This window comes from Taudactylus pleione, unplaced genomic scaffold, assembly GCF_031769625.1.
Source record: "Taudactylus pleione unplaced genomic scaffold, aTauple2 ptg000652l, whole genome shotgun sequence".
Taxonomy (NCBI): Eukaryota; Metazoa; Chordata; class Amphibia; order Anura; family Myobatrachidae; genus Taudactylus; species Taudactylus pleione.
The window spans coordinates 3,489,863-3,514,287 of NW_028285054.1; the positions used below are offsets into that span (position 1 = coordinate 3,489,863).

The 24,425-nt window shown below is 49.6% G+C and overlaps 1 protein-coding gene across 1 annotated transcript; it reads left to right on the forward strand.

The window, feature by feature from the left end:
• On the forward strand, positions 1-24,425 carry LOC148478843 (TOG array regulator of axonemal microtubules protein 1-like). The gene is made up of 10 exons (XM_088455305.1): positions 1-740; positions 1,470-1,581; positions 2,387-2,493; positions 11,303-11,414; positions 19,709-19,801; positions 20,288-20,423; positions 22,455-22,560; positions 23,393-23,628; positions 23,750-23,908; positions 24,305-24,425. The coding sequence occupies exons 1-10, from the start codon at positions 615-617 to the stop codon at positions 24,423-24,425; spliced, it is 1,308 nt and encodes a 435-aa protein (XP_088311431.1). The 5' UTR covers positions 1-614.

Consider the following 24,425-nt stretch of genomic DNA (forward strand, 5'->3'; position numbering starts at 1 on the left):
ACAAAAAGAGGGAAAAAGTATAATAACTCTGGAAAATGTGGTTACAGGGGAGGAACAGGCCCAAAGTTATAACTGTGCTAAAATATGAGATGTTTATGTCCCATACATCCAAACATTACAATCCATGATACCTGTGTAAGTGTATTGAAATGCAATTTCAGTAATGAGTGAGGGGTCAGAGATGTTATTTGGAGGATTAACCATAGAGTATTCCTTACATTACTAATTTGTGCCAAATATTGATAGGACAAGAGACTGAGGTAGAGTCTGGGACACCAAAGGCCTCCATTTTGTATTGTACCTTGGCCATAACCTTGTTGATGATGGGAGATCAGGGGGATTTCTTATAATAAGCTATTGCAGCCCTTGTTGCCTACAACATGATATCACTTTTAAAATATTTTCAAAGGCTACATTATGTTCCCAATCTGCCCCTATGTGTTACATGGTGCTAAGTAGATGGCTGTATAATGTGTCTCACACAGTCAGGGAATAGAATGTCTGGTGATGTCACTGCATTGTGATGTCACGGAATCAGCTGACCAACTGCCAAAGCATAGGTCAGTGCTAGTCGTCGAGTTGAGGAGTAAGGAGAGTGCGACTGTGCTTGAGGGATGTTCCCTCAAATTAAGCCGAATGCTCACCGAATGTTGAGCGCTGTGAAGGGGAAATATGCATTTCCCTGGGATCGTGCAGGACAGGCAGCTGATGTATTTCCAGGCCCTCAGACCTGTGACCAGGTGAGTCCTGATCATTTCATGTCTTTCCCCTGTTGGTTTTATTTATTCCTCGCAACAATATTTCTGTGACCTGGGCAGGATCTCACCCCATAGATAGATGATACATAGTAACTGTAATGACTGTGGAGCACGGGCTGATGGCACTATAGTAATGCACCATTACAGCGTTATTGCAGCATAAAGTGCCTATACAGTGTCAGGTTACCTGGAATTCACAGATCTGCCAGTATGTACATAGGATTTATATGGTGGATGCTCTGTGTTTGTTAGGGTCTTATTCTCTTCTGTTCACCTAATACAATATACAGCGCCCATTGTCCTGACCCTAAGAGCGCATACACACAGGCGCTAGTTATGTACCTATGGTCACCTATAGCAAATATAAAATTAAACGCTAATAAGAATTTTTCAGTCATTGGAAATTATATTTTACAATGTGTAGAAATTACTTATGATAGTAATTATGAAATGACAATAGTTTGTTGAAATTAATGAATTTGCCATTATATACTGTAGATATATTTTTGTGTTTGCTTTATACTGTAGGTTAATTTGTACCTTTTCTGATGGGAGTGTGTTACTCCCTGTGTTATATTACGTACCATCTTTTGTTGCCCTATTGCGCTTCTCCTTACGTCATCCTGTTATACTGTATGTGTTGTTATTATTATATTGTATGTTCTTATCACTTATTATTATGCTGGGTCCTGTATGTTTCTTTGCTTACAGCTGCCTGCAATTCCTAACGTTCCCCGTAAATGTACTGGAAGAAGCCCAGACGCTGGAGGCCGGAGTTCTGCCTATTATAACATCCACCTGATGCCTTTGCCGAAATTGTCTGGTAAATACATTATTATTCTTCTGTCTCCAGTGCTGTCTGGGTAGTGAGTCTTGTGTGTGTGCTCACAGGCCAAATACTATGTAATAAGACAATACCATACAATAGAGTTTATGGAGGCGGTCAGAGAACGTTGGTCTGCATTTGCCAGTTGTAGAGCCCTGATCTATCCTAAGCTTGTGTAGATCCCAGAATGTTGTATGTTCCACCACCCTTTTGTATATATTCAGAAGCTACAGGGACTCTGGTACCCAAACATTTGCCCAAAGATCTATGTCATAATTGTTGATATGTGTATACTATTACTTTTTTGTGCTGTACATGGTTATTAAATAGCAGACACCAGCGGTTTGGTATATACTCCAGCTGGATATACTTAGCCAGGAGCTTGTAATTATTGTAGTGCACAGTTTCAGTTCAGCCATAGTCACAGTTATGTATACAGGCAGCGGTGATGGAGCAGAGCATACAGCAAACCATCCGGTCATGTATGTAGGCAGGAGTACAGGATTTAGCAGGATCCCCCACAGAGCTAAGTAGTAAATGACTGTGTACTACTGTGGTGCTCAAACGCAGTGACTCAAATGGTGTCACGCATGCGCAGACTAAAGGATGGTGGCCATCTTGGTAAAGGATCGGATGCTTCATGTAGTGAAACATTATGGAGGAGGCGCAGTAGCACACTCCATATGTACCAACAATAGTATGGTTTCCTTAGAATCGGTGTTTATTTACTTTTTCCACTTTTTTAATGTATTTATTTTTCATTTATTATATGTAAAATACCCCGTATATATTACATCTGCAGAGATATATAACCCAGTACAACCATCAGGACAGACAGAAATGAAGTTGTCCAAACCTGAGCCTCCAAAGGCTAAGCTAAGCTTTCCAAGCCCTCAGAAATGTGACCAGGTGAGTGTGATCATTTTTATGTTTTTCCCCTGTTGGTTTTATTTATTCTTCACAACAATATTTCTGTGACCTGGGCAGGATCTCACCTCATAGATATATGATACATAGTGACTGTAATGACTGTGGAGCACAGGCTGATGGCACAATAGTAATGCACCATTACAGCGTTATTGCAGCATAAATATACTTGCCTACTTTTGAAAAAGCACTTTAGGGAGATTGTGAAAGCAACAGCTGTGAGTGCGCGGTAAAGTGGGCGTGTACTGCTACATCTGAGAGGCGTGTCATAAAATGTACTTAAACATATGTAAATATATGTAAACAAGCCCCAAAGCAGTTAGATCTACTTGTTGATAAAAATACACTAATACTTATCAGAAAAATAAGAGTTATGGTATAACATACCTTTTGTTAACTCTTTTAATCTCTGTGGACCCTATGGACCCCAAAAGAAGAAATGCATGTAGCCAAAGGTATCATTGTACCTTATAACCAATGCAGGGAAATTATACAAATTATCCAATTTGAATGTTTATAGCTTTTTTTTTTTTTTTTTAATAGAACAGCTACATAAAGGGGGTAAGGTGTAATCAGGGAGCTTGCTGACTCTTCAGGGAGTCAGGGAGATTGTTATTTCAGGGAGCCTGTTCTGAGCCGTCTACTGGATGGATTTAGACTAAAACTTCATAGAGCGTTAACATTGGATCTCAGAAGGGGATGTAGACAGCATCCCGGCATGTGGGATGCCGACGGTCAAAACATTGGCGCCGGAATCATGACCGCCTGCTTCCCGAAGGCAAGTATCAGGGGATAGGATCTAAGGGGGGAGGGTTAGGTTTAGGGTGTGGGGAGGGGGAGGTTAGGTTTAGTCATTATGGGGAGGTAGGTTCAGGCATCGAGAAGAGAGGGTTAGGCACTAGGGGAAAGGTTAGGATCTAAGGGGTGAGGGTTATGGTGTGGGGAGGTTAGGTTTAGATACTAGGGGGAGGTTAGGTTCAGGCATCGGGGAGGGTTAGGGTAAGTTAGTGGTACGATACTTACCTTATGGTATTGGGATTCTGACTGTCGGGATGCCGCTGTCAATATTCTGACTGGCGGCATCACACCCGCCAGGATCCCATGCACAACCCCCCAGAATACATACTAGGTGGTTGAATTCCCGCTCAGACCTTCTGTTGGTGTTCGCTGGTCAAAATGTTGACCCGGAGAGGCTGTTCTGGTCCTTACACTAGATGGATATGGATGAAAACTTCAGAGGGGTGGCAATTATTCTGGGATGCCTAATGGAGTGGTTGGGGTCCCAGTCAGACCTCACAGTGGAGTGCACCGGGCAGAACTTTGACCCAGGGAGCCTGTTCTGGGCCATACATTGGATGGATTTGGACAACATCACATAATATAACTTAATAACTTGAAGGTACATCAGCTAGTGCATACATATGGCCAAAAGTTTTGAGAATGACACAAGTATTGGTTTTCTCAAAGTTTGCTTCTTCAGTGTTTTTAGACCTCTTTGTCAGATGTTACTATGGTATAATGAAGTAAAATAACAAGCATTTCATAAGTGTCAAAGGCTTTTATTGACAATTACATTAAGTTTATGCAAAGAGTCAATATTTGCAGTGTTAACCCTTCTTTTTCAAGACCTCTGCAATTCGCTCTGGCATGCTGTCAATCAACTTCTGGGCCACATACTGACTGATGGCCGCCCATTCTTGCCTAATCAATGCTTGGCATTTGTCAGAATTTGTGGGTTTTTGTTTGTCCATCCACCTCTTGAGGATTGACCAAAAGTTCTCAATGGGATTAAGGTCTGGGGAGTTTCCTGGCCATGGACCCAAAATTTCGATGTTCTGTTCCCCGAGCCACTTAGTTATCACTTTTGCCTTTTGCAAGGTATGCCATCATGCTGGAAAAGGCATTGTTCCTCACCAAACTTTTCTTGGATGGTTGGGAGAAGTTTCTCTTGGAGGATGTTTTGGTAACATTCTTTATTCATGGCTGTGTTCTTAGGCAAAATTGTGAGTTATCCCACTCCCTTGGCTGAGAAGTAACCCCACACATGAATGGTCTCAGGATGCTTTACTGTTGGCCATGACACAGGACTGATGGTAGCACTCACCTTTCCTTCTCCGGATAAGCGTTTTTCCAGATGCCCCAAACAATCTGAAAGGGGATTCATCAGAGAAAATAACTTATACCCCAGTCCTCAGTAGTCCAATCCCTGTACCTTTTGCTGAATATCATTCTGTACCTGATGCTTTCTACTTCAGGGTCCATAGGGGGTCCACAGGGTTGACCTTGGGGGTATAGCTGGATCTGGATCCACGGGCACCACGCAGTTAAAGCTTTGCTGCTCCCAGGATGCACTTGGGTCCGTCCTCCTCTATACCCCGCCCCCGGCCACAGGCACCTCAGTTTTAGTTGGTGCCCGGCCGGAGTCGGGTCACCCTCTTGCAGTGGGGCTGTTTTTAGCAGCCCCTAAGCTTTATTTTTGAAGATAGAAGATTTTATTTTTTACTCTTCAGAGCGGCAGCATCAGACTGTCCAGCTGGACGTCCACGCTGCCGCTCCAACAACCCCGCTGGCGCTGCGACGCCAGTACTGATCTGGGGATCGCAGCGGGACCCCGGAGTCAGTACTAGCGTGGCTCCGGGACCTCCCACTGACTGCTGCCGGGCTCACGGGGATTCAGGTAAGCCGCGTGTAGCGCTGTCAGCGCTGCACGCGGGGGAAATGCAGTCTCTAGCCGCCGGTCTCTGGGGACAGACCGGCGGCGCTAGTAGCGGCGGCGGGCTCCCCCCTCTGCAGGCATACCCCGCGCGTCCGCTGGACCACCAGGGAATAATGGCTGGAGGGGAACCAGCGTCCCTGGGGTTAATTACTAGCCAGGGGAGGCAGCCTTCCCTGGTTTAGCAGCTCCTCCCCTCAGCTCAGCGCGCCTTCTCTCACGTGTGTTGGCGTCGCTGAGCTGTTCTTCATGCGGCCACTCCTCCTCAGAGCTCTCCGGCGGCCATCTTCAAGGCTGTAACGCAGACTCCCAGGCGGTGCATGGACCGATCCCCCTGGGTACCTCTCCTCTGCAAAGGGACAGTGTACGCAGCGCTATAGCCCTCCCAGACACTGAATCTGGGAGGTTGATTGTAGCGGAAGGTGCGGTGAGTCAAATCCTTACTGCATTGTATGTGACTTTTGCTAGTGCTGCTGTCTGTGACTTATTTCTAACTTACTGTCAGCTTGTACCTATCCCTTTCCATACGGCCCGACAGGTGTGTGGGGGAAGGGCTTTTTTCTGTGGACCTCGCTTGTATAAATCAAGTATTTGCGAGGTCGGTCACATACAGTTGTGTGCTGCACACTTCCATATTGTGGGCTGTTTGTGTTGCATGCTGTGAGTGCGGAGGTGTTTTCACCATATTCCCTCTGGTGATACGTTTTCATTGAGCATTTCTGTATCATGTCTGATGAGGAGACTGAGCACTCCGGAGCTCCTGTGCTGTTTTCCTGCAGACGCTGTGCTGCTGGAGTTGATATGGGGGATCTATCTTAGGATGGTCTGTGCGGGCGGTGCCAGCTGGTGCCTGGCCCCTCTGTGCCCCCTATTTCACAGGATCCTCCTTGGGCGATGTTTTCCCAGGTGTTGGCATCTATTGTGGACCGTTTAGCGGTGCCGGCTGCGGTGCCTGTTAGGGCGTTGCCCCAGCCTAACATCCCCCATTCCCCGGGTATTCCGCATTTATTGCAGTCTCCCCCCGGGTCTCAAACCGTGGGTCCTTATGCGGGGGTGCCTGTGTATGTCCAGTCACCCCCTGTGACTCAGCGGTGGATGGTGCCTTTTCAGGGTTATCCTCATGCTGCGCCTCCACCTTGGGTGGATGTACTCTCCAGCTCTGTGCAGAGTCTGGCGGCCTCATTCTCTGTTTTTGTGTTGCAGAGTGATTTGCCCCCTAAGGCGCCCAAGCGTCAGGTTGTGAGTTCTCTAACAGTGCAGCTGTCGGACTCGGATGTGTCTTCGGATGATGAAGTTCATGAAGACACTGACTCTGACGCCGCGGCCCAGGAGATGGAGACTAAATCTTCCATTAATGTGCCGGTATTGGTTAGGGCGGTGCGCGCTATCCTTCATATAGAGGATGATGCACCGGCCCCTAAATCTAAGTACCCTAACTTTAAAAAAGCTAAGGTTACGTCGAGTGTGTTTCCCTTGTCTGACCAGTTGACGGATCATATGACGGGGGCCTGGCAGTTGCCCAGTAAGAGATTCCATCCACTAAAGAGGTTGGCATCGAATTATCCTTTTCCTGAAGCGCATTGCAGGAAGTGGGAAACTCCACCGGCTGTGGATTCCCACGTCACTCGCTTGATTAAGAGCGCTACGCTTCCATTACCGTCTATTTCCTCTTTGAAGGATCCCACAGACAGGAAGGTCGAGATATGTTTGAAATCCATTTACTCCCTTTCAGGGGCGGTGGCGCGCCCGTCCATGGCCATTTCATGGGTGGCTAAGGCCATTGAGAGCTGAGCTAACGCTTTGGACGATACTTTTCCAGAGGATGCTCCGGAGATCCAGAGAGCGTTAATTGGTCAAATGAGGGATGCCGCTTCCTATGTAGGGGAAGCTTTGTTGGATGCTAGTCTGCTGACCTCTAGGGTGTCGGCTGCAGCTGTGTCTGCTCGTCGGTCCTTGTGGCTGAGGTCTTGGCGAGCAGATGCGGACTCTAAAAGGAGTCTGGAGGCATTGCCTTTTAATGGTGAGTTGCTATTTGGTCCGGACTTGGACAAAATAGTGGATACCTTGGCTAAATCCAAGTCGGCCTTCCTTCCTTCGGGTTCAGTGCCGGCTAAGGTTCGGAGCTCCGCCTTTCGGTCCTTTCGGGTTCAGGTAAGGCCAAGGGTCAGTCCTTCCCGAGACATTCGGCGACCAAGGCTGCACCCAAGCCCAAGAAGCAGGCATGGAGTGCTCGGCGCCCTTCCAAGCAGGAGGATAAACCTGCTGCCTGATGGGACGGGCCTCTCTCTGGGGGACCCCAGAGTGGGAGGCCGACTTCTCCTATTCGCCCAGTGTTGGCACAATACCACCACGGATGCCTGGGTTCGAGAAGTAGTCTCTCAGGGGTACGACCTGTCTTCGGTTCAGGCCAACCCGCCAGTTTTTCTGTATGAGTCCTTCTCTGGACAAGACCAAAGCTGTCCAGATTAAATCCTTGCTACAAGCAGGGGTCATTGTTCCCGTTCCACAGCCTCAGTGCGGGACGGGGTACTATTCTACTCTGTTTTTGGTGCAGAAACCCAATGGTTCTCATCGCCCTATCCTGAATTTGAAGTCTCTGAACAAATACCTCAGAGTTCCCAGGTTCAGGATGGAAACGTTACGTTCCATCATTCTGGTGATGGAACCCAGGAATTACATGGTCTCCCTCGATATCCAGGACACCTATCGCCATGTGCCCATAGCCACGGCTACGTGGGTGTTCACCAAGGTGATGGCAGTTATGGCTGCCCACCTTCGTGGTCAGGGTATACGGCTGTTGCCGTACCTGGACGATCTTCTTCTGCTGGCAAGCTCCCCAGAGGTGCTTCTTCGACATCTCCACCTGACCATTGCTTGTTTTCAAGCACACGGGTGGTTGATAAATTGGAAGAAGTCCTCTCTGATCCCATCACAACGGATGGTCCATCTGGGAGCACTTCTGGATTCTGGTCAACAAAGGATTTTCTTGACTCCGGAAACGGTGTCCTCCCTACGACTGAGGATACACAGTTGCAGGGTGTAGGTTACCTGAGCAGTGGCAAAGTGTCGGTCCATTCAGCAATGAGAGTCCTGGGGTCCATGGTGTCGGCATTCGACATGGTGGAATTTGCCCAGTTCCATTCCAGGCCCCTGCAGGGGCAGATTCTATCGGAGTGGAACGGGTTACCTCACCGGATCCGATCCCAGATGCTGGTTTTGTCCCCGGAAGTGCGCCGGTCTCTGGCGTGGTGGCTTCAGTCAGCTCATCTCATCCAGGGTCGCCTCTTTTAGATGCCGGACTGGGTTCTGTTTACGACAGATGCCAGTCTCCGGGGTTGGGAGGCAGTGACCGGCTCGTTGTCACTTCAGGGTCATTGGTCTGCGGAAGAAGCTCTTCTTCCCATCAACATTCTGGAACTGCGGGCAGTTTATCGGGCCCTGCAGTCGTCCGGTCCCGCTCTTCACGGAAGGGCGGTTCAGGTGCAGTCCGACAACGCCACCATGGTGGCGTATATCAACCACCAAAGTCGGCAGCGATGTTGGAGGTGTCTCGCATCCTTGCTTGGGCGGAGTGTCACATTCCAGCGATCTCGGCAGTCTTCATTCCCGGAGTCCTCAATTGGGAGGCGGACTTCCTCAGCCGTCACGACGTGCATCCCGGGGAATGGTCGCTTCACCCAGAGGTGTTTCAGCTACTCGTGGACAGGTGGGGGCTGCCGGAGCTGGACTTGATGGCCTCCCGTCACAATCACAAGTTGCCCGTTTACGGGTCAAGGACAAGAGACGCAGGCGCCAGTCTGGTAGACGCGCTGTCGGTGAAATGGACGTTTCACCTGGAGTATCTGTTTCCTCCGATATCCTTACATCCTCGGGTTCTGCGGAAATTCAAGCAGGACGGCGGAACGCTCGTGCTGGTAGCTCCGGCGTGTCCCAGACGTCCTTGGTACTCCGATCTGAGGTGTCTCTCCATCGACGCTCCGTACCTTCTTCCTCAGCGTCGGGACCTGTTGTCTCAAGGGCCCTGCCTTTACCCGGATCTGGGTCGGCTGTCTTTGACGGCGTGGCTCTTGAGACAGCCGTCTTGAGGTCTAGGGGTTTCTCCGGTTCGGTACCATGCTTAGGGCACGCAAGCCTGTCTCCGCACGGATTTACCACAGGGTGTGGCGCACTTTCAGTGGTGTGAATCCAGAAACTATGATCCTCAGGTGTTCCGGGTTTCCAGAATCTTGGAGTTCCTTGAATCAGGTTTGGACCTCGGCTTACGCCTGGCCTCTCTGAAGGTTCATGTGTCTGCTTTGTCCGTGTGGTTTCAGCGACGGATTGCTACACTACCGGATGTTCACACCTTTTTCCAGGGTGTTCTCCGGATCCAGCCTCCCTTCGTGCCACCTGTGGCTCCTTGGGACTTGGCGGTGGTGCCACGGGTCTTGCAGTGTCCTCCTTTTGAGTCTCTTGAGGTGGTGGACCTCAAGTGGCTGACGTTCAAGACCGTTTTTTCTCCTAGCAATTGCTTCTGTCAGGAGGGTGTCAGAATTGGGGGAGCTTTCCTGTCGCCCCCCTTTTCTGATTTTTCATCAGGACAGAGCGGTGCTCCGCACTCATCCGGATATTTTGCCCAAAGTGGTCTCCAAGTTCCACATTAATCAGGAACTTGTTGTGCCAGCTTTTCAGTCACCTGATCTTTCAGCTGGTGAGGCTTCCTTAGATGTAGTCCGGGCACTTAGAATCTATGTGGATCGGACTGCTTCGGTTAGGAAGTCGGATTCTTTGTTTGTCCTCTTCGGTTTTCACAAGAGGGGTTGGCCGGCCAACAAGCAAACGTTAGCCCGTTGGCTTCGTTCCGTTATTTGTGAGGCTTATGCACAGGAGGGTTTACCTGTGCCAGCCTCTGTTCAGGCTCATTCCACTCGTTCTGTGGGTCCCTCTTGGGCTGCTAGACGTGGCGCCTCCGCTGTTCAGCTGTGTAAGGCGGCCACTTGGTCTTCCATTCAAACGTTTTTGAGGTTCTATGCGTTTGACACCTTCGCCTCTCAGGATGCATCCTTTGGGCGCCGGGTACTCCTTTCAGCACAGGAGCGTCCCCGCCCTTAGTTGAACTGCTTTGGGACATCCCCAAGGTCAACCCTGTGGATCCTGAAGTAGAAAACGAGATATGGTAAGAACTTACCTTTGTTATCTCTGTTTCTACGAAGTCCATAGGGTCCACAGGGCGCCCGCCCTGACGCACCTGGCTTCAAATGGGCTGTGTGGCTGGTCACCGATTTTCCGTCTCCCATTTCTGTGAGTATGGTTTCTTGTGTGTTCCAGTCTTCCTTCTCTCTGTTTAGTCTCCTCCTCCGGCCTTAGCTGCTTACCAACTGAGGTGCCTGTGGCCGGGGGCGGGGTATAGAGGAGGACGGACCCAAGTGCATCCTGGGAGCAGCAAAGCTTTAACTGCGTGGTGCCCGTGGATCCAGATCCAGCTATACCCCCAAGGTGAACCCTGTGGACCCTATGGACTTCGTAGAAACAGAGATAACAAAGGTAAGTTCTTACCATATCTCTTGTTTTTCCTGGGGAGAAGTGGCTTCTTTGCTGCCCTTCTTGAATTAATTGCAATTCATCTGATCACTCTTCATGACATTCTGGAGTATATGCAAATTGCCATCATAAAAACTGAAGCAGCAGACTTTGTGCAAACCAATACTTGTGTAATTCTCAAATATATATATATATATGTATAGAGTGTGTTGATCCCTGTATTACAGAGGTTCTCAAACTCTGTCCTCAGGACCCCACACAGTTCACATTTTCCAGGTCACCTAGCTGGAGCACAGGTGTATTCATTACTCAGACATTTTAAAAGTTCCACTTGTGGAGCTAATTATTTCACTTGTGATTCTGTGAGGAGACCTGGAAAACATGCACTGTTTGGGGTCCTGAGGACCGAGTTTGAGAACCTGTGCTATATTATATTAACATATTATCTTCTATTGTGCTTCTCCTTACTTCATCCTCTCTGTTATACTGTATGTGTTATTATAATATTATTTGTTCTTATCACTTATTACGCTGGGTGCTGTATGTTTCTGTTTGCAGCTGCCCACACTTTCTTTTGTTCCCCGTAAATGTACTGGAAGAGGCCCAAACGCTGAAGGCCGGAATTCTGCCTATTATAACATCCAGCTGGAGACTTTGCCTACATTGTCTGGTAAATACAATTTTATTCTTCTGTCTCCGGGCAGCATTTATACAGCCAGGGCCGGCTCTACCACTAGGCAGTTTTAGGCTGCTGCCTAGGGCGCCAGGATCTGGGGGCGCCACAGAGTCTGCCTATCACAATATTAAGGATGTATCTGAGAGACACTGTTGTTGTACTAAATGCAGGTGATGGCTGTGGAACTTCTTAGATGCCACCTCCTCACTTTCACCTGAGGGTCTGGAAGGTGGTGGTGGGAGCTGTTTTACCTAGGGTGCCGAGACACCTTGCATCGGCCTTGTATACAGCACTGTGCTGCCTGGGTAGTGGGCCTCGTGTGTGCTCACAGACCAAATGCTATGTAAAAAGACAAAACCATAAAATAGAGTTTATGGAGGCTGTCAGAGAACGTTGGTCCGCAGAGGTGAAGAAGGCAGCATGTTGTATTTTCCACCAGCCTTTTGTATACTGTGTATTCAAAAGCTACCGGGACTCTAGGTTCCTAAGCAATTCACCCAGATCTATGTCATAGGAGATGTATTAAACCTTGGAGATAAAGTACTGACCAATCAGCTGCTGTAATTTTACATGCTGTGTTTAAAAATGCCGGTTAGAAACTGATGGGTTGCTACTTTATCTCTCTCCAAGTTTTTGATACATATTCCCCATAGAGCGGTATTGAATTAGCCCCTAACATTGTTCGGGCGCTAATTGAGCCCCGCGGTCGTCGAAAAACAGATTTTTCGCTGGTTATCCCCGATTTTCGCCAATGTTTTTTTTCACCCTATTCATTATTTTGGTCAAAATAATAGGATAGTTCTCCCGAAAACACATAGGTACCGCCATAATCTCTCGGACCTATGTGTTTTCTCCTATTTTCGAGAGAAAAAATATGAGATATGGTAAGAACTTACCCTTGTTATCTCTATTTCTACGAAGTCCATAGGGTTCCACAGGATACCTTGGGGGTATAGGTGTGACGTCAGTCGCAGGGCACCAAAGAGTTAAGCTTTCAGCCTCCCAGGATGCACTAGGTCCCCCTCCTATACCCCGCCCCCAGGTCAAGGCACCTCAGTTAGTTACCAAGCCATAGGCCGGAGGAGGAGAAGGAAGAGAGAGAACAAAGATCTGGACACATACAAGAATCACATTCTCACCAGAGGGAGACGGAAAACCGGTGACCAGAGCAAAGCCCATCTGCAGCACAGGTGCGACAGGGCGGGAGTCCTGTGGAACCCTATGGACTTCGTAGAAATAGAGATAACAAGGGTAAGTTCTTACCATATCTCATATTTTCTACTTCAGGGTCCATAGGGTATCCACAGGATACCTTGGGGATGTCCCAAAGCAGTATCCTTTAAGGGTGGGGACGCTCCTGTGCAGAAAGGAGAATCCGCCGCCCGAAGGAAGCATCCTGAGAGGCGAAGGTGTCAAACCTGTAATACCTCACGAAGGTATGGACAGAAGACCACGTAGCAGCCTTGCAGATCTGAACTGCCGAGGCACCACGTCAAGCTGCCCACGAAGGACCCACAGACCTAGTGGAATGAGCCTTCAGAGAAGGAGGGACCGGTAGGCCTTCATGAAGATAAGCTTCAGAAATAGCCATACGGATCCAGGCTGCCAAAGTTTGCTTTGAAGCAGGCCAACCCTTTTTACAGAAGCCATAGAGGACAACAAAGCGTCCGACTTCCTAAACAAAGAAGTGCGGTCCACATAAGTCCTTAAGGCCCGCACAACATCCAAAGAGGCCTCACCCACGGAAAGACCCGGTGAGTTAAAGGCCGGAACAACTATTTCCTCGTTAACCTGAAACTGGGAAACAACTTTGGGGAGAAACTCGGGCCGAGTGCGGAGCACTGCCCTGTTCCCATGAAAAAAACCAAGAAAGGGGGTCTACAAGAAAGAGCCCCTAACTCAGAAACACGTCTGGCTGAAGCAACGGCCAGAAGGAAAACAGTCTTAGCTGTTAGCCATTTAATATCCACTGAGCCCAGTGGTTCAAACGGCGGTCCTTGGAGAGTCCTCAGGACCACAGCCAAATCCCAAGGCGCCACAGGTGGAACAAAGGGCGGCTGAATACGGAGAACACCTTGCATAAAGGTGCGCACATCCGGGATTGTAGCAATCCTACGGTGAAACCAGACAGATAGGGCCGAAACCTGTACCTTCAAAGAAGCAAGGCGAAGCCCATGATCTAGTCCCGCTTGCAGGAAGGCGAGAATCCGAGACAGACGAAACTCCCGCGGTGCATAACCTCTCGGTCGACACCACTGGAAGAACGTATGCCACACGCGATGGTATATCCTCGCGGAAGACGGTTTCCGAGCTCGTAACATGGTACACAGCATAGAGCTGGCAAACCCCCAGGACCTCAGCATGGCCGTCTCAACAGCCACGCCGCCAAAGACAGCCGAGTCAGGTCCGGGTGAAGACAAGGACCCTGAGACAGAAGGTCCGGTCGTAGCGGCAACCGCAGAGGACTGTCCACGGACAGACCCTGAAGGTCTGAGAACCAGTGCCGTCTGGGCCACGCGGGAGCTATCAACAGGAGCGTCCCTCCTTCCTGTTTGAATTTCCGGATTACCCGTGGAAGAAGGGAGACCGGAGGGAACAGGTATGCGAACCTGAACGTCCACCGGACGGACAGAGCATCCACCAGAGACGCCCCTTCGTCTCTTGTGCGAGACCCGTACACCGGCAACTTGTTGTTGTGCCGGGACGCCATGAGGTCGATTTCTGGAAGACCCCACCTGTCCACCAGTAGTTGAAAAACGTCCGGGTGCAGGGACCATTCCCCTGGATGAACGTCCTGGCGACTTAGAAAGTCCGCCTCCCAATTTAGCACTCCCGGGATGAAGACCGCTGATATGGCCGGAAGATTGCGCTCCGCCCAAACCAGGATCCGAGAGACCTCTACGAGAGCCGCCCGACTGCGAGTTCCTCCTTGCCTGTTTATGTAGGCCACGGTGGTAGCATTGTCCGACTGGACCTGCACCGGGTGACCCTGGAGAAACCGCTGTGCCTGCAGGAGAGCATTGAAGACCGCACGGAGTTCCAAGATATTTATTGGAAGCTCCGCTTCTGTCGGTGTCCACCTGCCCTGGAACAAGTGTGGACCCGAAACTGCTCCCCAGCCCCGAAGACTGGCGTCCGTTGTCAACAGGACCCAATTTGGAACCCAGAACGGACGTCCCTTGTTGAGGTGGGTCATCTTTAACCACCACGCAAGGGACAGGCGAACCTCCGGGGTGAGCACAATCGTCTGGAACTTCAGAGACTGAGGCAGCCCGTTCCACTTGGACAGGATCAGGTGCTGCAGAGGTCTAGAGTGAAACTGGGCGTATTCCACCATGTCGAACACCGACACCATGGAGCCCAGTAACCTCATCGCCGAGTGTAAGGACACCCGGCGGCTGTGCAGACAACTGCGCACCCTTGACTGTAAAGCAGAGATCTTGTCCTCCGTCACGAAGATCCTTTGCTGTCCCGAGTCCAATAAGGCTCCAAGATGCAGAATCCTCCGAGACGGGATTAGAGTGGACTTCTGCCAGTTAATTAGCCAGCCGTGCCGTTGCAGCAGTGCAATGGTCAGGTCCAAGTGGTGTAACAGGAGCTCTGGAGATCGTGCCACCAATAACAGGTCGTCCAAGTACGGCAACATGCGGACTCCTTGCAGCCGCAGAGAAGCCGCCATGACCGCCATAGCGTCCTGTATGTCCAATGACACCATGTAGTCCCCAGGTTCCAGCGCCAGAATGATGGACCGTAGGGTCTCCATCCGAAACTTCGGGACCCGCAAAGACTTGTTGAGTGCTTTGAGGTTGAGAATCGGACGATATGACCCATTGGGTTTCTGTACCAAAAATAGATTTGAATAGAAACCCTGGCCCCTCTGGGAGAATGGAACAGGCACTATAACTCCAGCCTGGAGCATAGTGTGCAATACCTTCCGCAGCTCCGTAGCCTTGTTCCGGTCTGATGGTAGACCCGTGGTGAAGAATCGAGCCGGGGGTCTGTGCCGGAAGGATAGGGCGTACCCGTGAGAGACCACCTCCAGAACCCAAGTGTCTGTCGTAGTGAACGACCAACACCGGGAGAACTGCAGCAGGCGGCCTCCCACCCTGGGATCCCCCAAGGGGAGACCCAGACCGTCAGGCCGCAGGCTTGTCATCTGGCTTGGGGGCCGGACGTCTGGTACTCCATGCCTGTTTCCGGGGCTTGCCCGATTTCTTAGGGCCAGCCTGTCGAGGAAACGACTGTGGTTTGGGCCTGCCCTGGGCCCTAGATGACCGAAAGGACGATGGTCCAGAACCAGAAGGAGCAGCGGCCGACGGGAGACAAGCAGATTTGGCTGCCGCCAGCGTGGCCACAATCTTATCCAGATCCGGACCGAAGAGAACTTCTCCGGTAAACGGCAACGCTTCCAGACCTTTCTTGGATCTGCGTCCGCCTTCCAGGATCGCAGCCACAAGGTGCGACGAGCAGCTACCGCTGCTGAAGAAATTCTAGACACCAGAGTACTAATGTCTAGAGCCGCCTCGTTGATGTAGGTGGCCGAATCACGGAGATTGCCAATCAACTCCGCTTGTTCGGCCGGACAGTCGGATTCAAAAGAAGCCTCTAATGAATCCGCCCAGCGCTCCATCGCTCTGGCAACCCAGCAAATGGCCATAGCCGGCCGTGCTGCCCCCCCTGCAAGGGAATAAGCGGACTTCAGGCAGATTTCTACCTTGCGGTCCGTAGCATCCTTAAGGGAGGACATGGATGGCATCGGCAATGTGGCACTACGGACAAGACGGGTCACGTGAGAATCCACCTGTGGAGGGGATTCACACTTAGCAAAATAATTATCCGCGAACGGATAAGCCACCGCCAGGCGTCTCTGCGGCTGGTATCTTTTGCCAGGTTGTTTCCACGCCTCCTCTAAATGGTCCACCAACTGACCCGAAAGAGGAAAGACTGTGGCATCGCCCTTCACATCTTTTAAAAAGGCATACTTAGATTTAGCCGCTGGGGGAACTTCGTCCTCAATCACCAAGGCTGTGCGGACCGCCCGAATAAGTCCAGGAATATATACTTTGGACTTAGCATCAGCGTCCTTAGTATGGAAAGGTTCCTGATCGTAAGGATCCAGAATCTCCCCATCATCAGACGTCCCTTCGTCATCCTCATAAGGAGCGGACAGAGACGCCACCGGCCTTTTATGAGGCCGCATCACAGACTCCCCTTGCAATACATCCGACAAGTGCTGTAAAGAACTCGTCAGGGAGTTAACCCACGCTGGCTCCTGAGAACCCGGGAGCGGGGAAATAGGGAGACTGTGGGGTACCACCAATTGTCGTGGGAACCCCTGCATGGGTGACGACACCACAGACTGCTGGGACAAACCCATCGGAGTAAACGCGGGCTGCGGAGCTAACTGGCCCACTAAAGCTGTTAACGCCTGAGCGAAACAAGCCCAGGGCGGCTCCTGTACCGGTGCTGTAACCGTAATAGGCCGCGCCATGGACAACACTGCCGGCAAAGGCCCTCCGCGCTACCCTCCCCCTCCGCTAACGGTACTTTGCACGTGGTACACTGTAGCCGGAGGGGAAAATCACTTTCAGACATGATGGCACCACGTATGTGACCTCTCTCACCAATTAAGTATTAAATAGGCGAGAGACCACCCTGCAGCACCGCACCGCAAGGGCTTTAGCAGAAAGAACAGGGACAGTAATAAAGCTGACAGTTTAGTGAAGAATAGTTACAGGCAGCGCTAGCACAGTCACATACAATGCAGAGAAATAACAATTCCTGCACTAACAGCGCTGATCACTCAACTACACAGACACAGGGCCTGGTAGGACACAGCGCTGCATACACAGACCTGAGCCACAGCGGAGGAGAGGTATGCGGGGGGACCCAGACCACGATGCTTCCTTCCAGACTTCCAGCAGCGTTCACCATGCGTTGCAGAGAAGATGGCCGCCGAGGAGCAGAGAGAAGCTGGCCTGGGGGAGGAGCGCTGACACAGGACCAGTCAGCACAGTGCAGAGAGGGCTGTGTGCAGCGGGGGAGGCGCCGGCTGTGAGACAGGGAAGGCGCGCTCCCCTGGCATGCATTTAACCCCTGGGACGCCGCAGCGATACCGCTCTGCTGCGGTCCGCTGTCCCAGGGGGTAGTGGAAGCGCAGGTTGGTCGCCTGGCTCCACGCTGCAGCCAGTCCCCAGGGAGCCCCCTGCCTGGGGACTTAGGACCATGTGATCAGCGGGGACCCACCGCGGGACCCCGCTGCTTACCTCTGTCCCCCTTGAATCCGGCCATGGTCCGGAGCATCTGGGGTCACCGCTAGCTGTGACCCCAGACGCCCACCAGCATCCCCGGATCAGTACCGGCGTTCTGGTACCGGCGGGGTGTAGGGAAGACAGCATGGACGTCAGGACTGACTGTCCATGCTGTTCATCCAGTTGTGCAGCCACAGCTGCATGAAGAATAAGCTTCAGGGGCTCTTCTAGCCCCCACTCCAACAGGTGCACCCGACTCCGGCCGGGCACCAAACTAAACTGAGGTGCCTTGACCTGGGGGCGGGGTATAGGAGGGGGACCTAGTGCATCCTGGGAGGCTGAAAGCTTAACTCTTTGGTGCCCTGCGACTGACGTCACACCTATACCCCCAAGGTATCCTGTGGATACCCTATGGACCCTGAAGTAGAAAAAAGACAATTATCGTGGATTCGGTTTCGGGACACATCAGGTCTTGAAAATAAAAACCTCGACAAGTGCCATCGTCAGGCCGACTTCGGGGCTAATTGGATAGCTCTGGGCGAGGTAATTAGCCGTGGTAATTTTTTGCAGCTCATTGGATACCCCCCATAATGTGGATTCCTTAAAAACTGTTTATTTCCTTTTACTTTTTCCACTATGTTTAATGTATTGTTTCTTTCTTTTTTTTTGCTGGATAACTTTGCCAGCCGCCTATTTATGCCGGTATAATCATGCAGTGATGGCTCAGACTGTGCTTTGTGCACAATTATTCAGATATAACCTAAAGCATAGTACACACTATAATAGCGGGTCGGTCAGCAGAGTGATCCGCCGTCCAAGCGGCCAATTGGGAAGCTATAAACATTATCAATCGGCTGCACAATATGTCTAGCCTGACATCGCAACTGGGTGGGCACTTAAATTTGCCCACCCAGATGGGGATGTCTGTCAGGGTTCCCTGCAGCTAGTGTACGGGCGGTCGGCAGGTCGCCTGTGCAAACATGCCAATGCACCGATATATCTTTAAGATATATCGGCATCGGCTGTGCCGCAGGGCCGACCTGATATGTCTGTGAACGATGTCATTCAGAAACGTATCAGGTGTACACTCCTGCCGATGCACTCACGATATATATCATTTGTAGATTGATAAATTAGATAAATGAATTGCAATGAGCTTCAATGTTCTAGATAAGAGGAATAGTGTAATGTATACAGAAAAATTCTTACCAGGGCGGCTGCTGGGAGAGCAATTCACTTCCCCAGAGAGGGGCACCACCCCCTCCCCTCTGTGTGATGCCAGGAATCATGGCTTTTTGTAGCGGAAGGTGGAGCTATGATGGCATAAACTGCCTGGGCATACCCTCCACACTTACCCCATGGACATACCTATCAGGATCTCTTACTATTGATACACAGGTATTTATGGTGGAGATGTACTAAGCCTTGGAGAGGGATAAAGGGTCCCATTTATTAATGAACTGTAATACCAGCGGCATATTTAGTTTAGTATTACAGTGATACAAATGGTTATGTCACTGATATTCATCATTACTTACCTCGCCGGCAAGGTGCATCTACCCCCCCCTCGTCTGCCTGGTCCTACACACAGCTGCTGGCAGCCTATAGCCGCCAGCGATGGACACCTATGTCATGTGCGACGGTCAGTGCATGACTGTATAACCTGGCAGGGACCAGAGAGTGCCTGGAAGGCTTCGCTGAGGATGGTGAGAGCGATACAGTGACACACAGCAGTAATCTTACATTACCACTGTTTGTTATATATTGAAAGGATTACATAACCCCTATAGCGAGTGCTAAAGGGATTGTTTTTTTGTTTTTTTTAAATAGGGCCCAAAGTAACAACCAATCAGCTAATAACTTACAGGCTGTGTTTGAAAAATAACAACAAGAATCTGATTGGTTGGTACTTTATCTCCATCCACTCTATCTCTCTCCAAAGCTTGGTACATCTACCCCCATATCTATTATACTTAAACACATTTGTGTTTGTCAGTGAAAGAGTTTCTCACTTCCCTGTATATATTACATCTGCAGAGATCTATAACCCAGTACAACTAAGACCATCAGGACAGACAGAAATGAAGTGGTGTAAGCCTGCGCCTCCAAAGGCTAAGATGGCCAAAGACCGTAAGTTTTTGAAACATTTTCAACCTCTGCTGCTGTCACAGTGGTTATTGGTATTTGTCATACTTTCCTAATCACCCTGAGTGTCTGACAGAAAGTTCTCCAGGACCCTCGGGAGAGTAGAGCAGGCCCCTTCCCCAGTGATGTGGGTGGGATATGGGCCATGATGACACCCCCTCCCTGTCATTGATAATTATCACACATCTAAGTACAGTAACGTTACCTACTTGCACGCCTGCAAACATGATGTCACTGAGTAACTGAGGCTTTGTGAGCTGACATCTCCTGTAATTCTCTGCATAACACAGGATGAGTCTCACGGTATTACATGGTTTTCTAATAAGCACCTGAACTATCTGGGTGAGGGAGAGGCCTCATGTGAGATCTGGCAGCATAGTCCATCTTCCTACAGATAACTACATGTACAGTAACTGCTGCATGTGAGCACTGGCCCTGCACTGTCTGACCTGTATTATGTATTGTTCTTAGCACCAAAAAGCTCCAGCAAAGTCCAATTGTCTGCTCATCATTGCACAGAGGTCACTCGCCCATCTGTGCCCAGAGAGCTGCCCAGACCGGACCCATCTCTGAATGATGCATTTAATCTGCTGTCTAACAATGACTGGTAAGTGAGGGACTGGGGAGGGTCAGTGTTACTGCTTGTTACCTTCTTTATTTTATGCTATTATATTACTTACTGTAGTGTCATTCCAATTCTGTGATTATAAACTAGTGTCAGATAGCACAATATTTCTGTACAGACTCCTATCTATTTATCTATCTATCTCATATCTATCTATTTATCTATCTGGGAGGCAATCGGGAAGCCGACTGCCTAAATACCGGCAGCCGGCTTCCCGACTGCCATTTCCCGGCAAGGGTGAAATGCCGGGCGTCTAGATGTAGACGCCCGCATTTCCCCGACGCCGGGAGCCCGGCGCCCCGATCGTAGGGATGCCGGGCGCCGCGAGCGGACAGCCGCGGGGGGGAGGGTTAGGTTTAGGGCTCTCGGGGGGGACTTAGGGTTAGGCACCCCCCGTGAGGGTTAGGGTAGGGGGAGGGAGGGTTAGGCACCCCCCCGGGGGACTTAGGTTTAGGCAGCGGGGAAGGGGGTGGTTAGGGTTAGGCACTTAGAGGGGGGATTAGGGTTAGGCACTTAGAGGGGGGGTTAGGGTTAAGCACTTGGGGGGGAAGTTAGGGTTAGGCACCCCTAAGGAGGGTTAGGGGGGTTAGGTTAGTAAATACTTACCTATCCACGATCGAGATTTCCAGCGCTGTCGGGCTTCCGCTGCGTCGCACTCTGCTCCTGCCGGGCGGCCGGCGGTATTTCATACCAATTCCATCTATCTATCTATCGGCACTAGCCACTATAACATCTATTAGTTAGTCAAAAATAAATATTAAGTAAGTGGAGTTATTATGAATTAATGTGTATGAATCCTTTGCAATGAACTGTAAGTAAATCCATCCATACATAGGAGATGTACTAAGCCTTGGAGAGTGATAAAGTACAAACCAATCAGTTCCTAACTGTCATTTTACAGGCTGTGTTTGAAAAGTGACAGTTGGGAGCTGACTGGCTGATACTTTATTTATCTCCACTTTATCACTCTCCAATGCTTAGTACATCTCCCCCATAGTCATCTAGATCAGAGATTCTCAGGGAATATTCTGAGAATTTCTCTCGGTGGAAGTAATTGCAAATAAATTAATTTGGAATATTAAACTAAGGAATTGTCACTTTCCTTACCCCCCTTACACCATAGTCCTGTGCAGTATAATGTAAGTTATGTATAATGTAATATTCAAGTGCACAGTCTGGAACCTGATCCCTATAGGAGAGTGTGGGACCTCAGGCAGTGGGGCCCTCCGGGGGTTTCCCCTTTATCCCTGTTGGCCAGTCTGACCTTGGCGATGTCTCTGGCAGTCCAACCATGAGATCCTGTCTGTCTGTCACACACAATAAGCCCAGGCAGTGTATACTGTAGGTGCTCCTCAGATGCCTTTGTCAGGGGCTGTAACTGAGGAAGGTGCCTGAGGAGGAGCAGGACAGTGCTGCCTGGTGGTAACATGAGAAATCCCATAATAACACTGCACAATGACCTGTTACACTTGCTGGAAAAGAACCAGTTATTTCAGTAGTTTATATCCCATCTGTACCTAAAGCCTGTTGTGCTTATTGGAAGAACTGATGCTCTGCTTAGTATATTTGGTACTTGCTGCTATCTCATGTATCCTGACTATACATGCTGCTGATTGTTATATATGTAATTCTGGCTTTCTGCATTGCTGAGACAGACTTTCTGCTTATCGTTAGCCTTGTACCCACTTATACTTATACTGGCATATTCTCTCTCTCCCCCCCTTACACTCACCCCAGCTATCGCCACTCTCAGCCAATTCCCAGCTTCCAGCGTTGCCACGTCTCACCCCCTTACACTGATGGGGCTGTCACCTCACTGCCCCCTGCATTGGGTACGGTAGGCAGGGCGGGATGTGGGCTGCGCACTACAGCTCCTACGGCATATGACGGAGATGGGACAGATGGTAGTGGATTATTATATAGATACAGATACACATCTATATGTGTGTGTCTATATATAGAGATAGAGAGTGATCATTTGGTGACCAGGATCCGTTGTTTAATTGTTTTCAGGGAGAAGAAGATTAAGGGCATCAATCTGGTGAGGTCACTGTCCATGTCCCATCCCACAGTTGTCCTGGAGAGACTTCATGCCCTCAGCATTGTGCTGACAAAAGAGGTAAATGTATGTTACATATATATGTGTATGGCTGACAGGTGTGTGGGTCCTTAGTGTTTGTTACAGTATTTGGTATGTGTAACACAAGTATATTACATCCTTCTGGGTCTCATTGTCCATCGCTCTCCTAGATCTTCTCCATGAATAAAATGTAGTTTATAGACAGACTGCTCATCAGTATCGTAACAGGCAAAACCATGCTGCCTGTCATGATATATCCTGATACCATAAGAATTGTCATAAACTTGCATAATGAGAGGTTCAAAGGTCACATATTTTCTATGAAATCCCCTTCTTACAAGGTGTGAGTGTGGGAGGGAGGTTATAAGCAGGGCTGGCGAGGCATCCAGCAGGCCCCGTGTCTGATGTGTGGCCATGGCTATCCTGGGGGTGTGTGCCTCAGTCTGACTATGTATTGATCCTAATGTGCCAATGGGGATGGTATTGCTTCTCCACCCAGCTTAGCTGGGGCCCCACTGCAGGGGGTATCTACCTCTTGGCCAGGATGGCACTTGCCAGGAGAGCCGGCCGAGGGGGGGGGTGCCGTCACGCCACCAGCCAGTCACCAGATAGGTGCCTTACTTGGTTCTGTATAGTGACTGCTGCAAATATGGGGAATTATTACTTACTGACACAGTATTGCCGTTGATACATTTAGCCAGAGCAAGTAAAAGTAAGTTCTGGATGGCTGCTTTGCTGTGTTTCTTTTTCTGTCTCATATATAATATATCTCCTATTACATATGAAGGATTGATGTTCAAACTGGGATTATTTCCCCCTAACTTCCTTTGTGTACGTTCTGTAGTAAAATCTTCTATTTTATACATTGTAGGTGAAGAACTTGTGCTCCCAAGTGTCCCGGGCTGCCATTGGCTGTGTAGCTGACCTGTTCATACAGCTGGGGAAGGCCATGGATAGAGAGGTGGAGCATTGTGCACGTGTCCTGCTCTCCAGGGCGGGAGACTCCAACTTGTTTATACGGGAGGAGGTGGACCGTGCACTACAGGCCATGGTGGACAATGTAACATCTGTCAGGTCTCTCACATCCCTCATAAATGGAGGACTCAGGTAATGGCTTTATAGTCTACATCTAGATTATATTATGTAGAATTACTCATTTGTATTTGTATATGTAGTACTTGGCCATTTGTCATGTTGGTGGTGATATCCGTTCATGTTCTATCTGTAGCCATGTGAACGCTGCCATCCGGAGCTGCGCAGCCAAACATTTATGTCATCTGGTGGAGAGAATGGGACAAAGGCGCGTCTTATCCGGGACAAAGACCATCACGGAGAGAGCTGTACCCGCTATAGCTAGGTGTGCTCAGGATGGCTCTCAGGACACCAGGTTAGTAGTCTGCTCTGCTCCCAGAAGGGAAATAACTGATATTATACAGCCCATGCTCTGTGGTGATGTGATCAGTTCTACAAATCATTCTCATAGGGTTCAACAAGAGAGAGAGCTGCTCAGAGATGTTATAGAGTAGTTTTAATTATCCGCTCTCCCTTATTTAGCCTAATGTTATATAGGGCAGTGTATGCCGGTTACACAGTCATAGACAACAGCCCTTATCCTCCGCTGGATAAATGTACACGAGAATAAGGAGCAAATGTAAAGCAAATCCTAAAGAATGTATTGTCTGTAGGTGATGGTCCAGGCCTGAGCCTTCATGTGCTTATGTCAGGTTACATCCCTGGTCCCAGAATGGCTTATTACTTATTTACACACGTTTTTCTGTTGCAGGTTCTATGGCAGGAAGATGTTGCACCACCTGAAATCCCATCCGGATTTTGAGAACTGTCTGAGAACCTATGTCCCCGGCAAGGATTTGCCATACATAAAGAATATAATAAAACATCTGTAG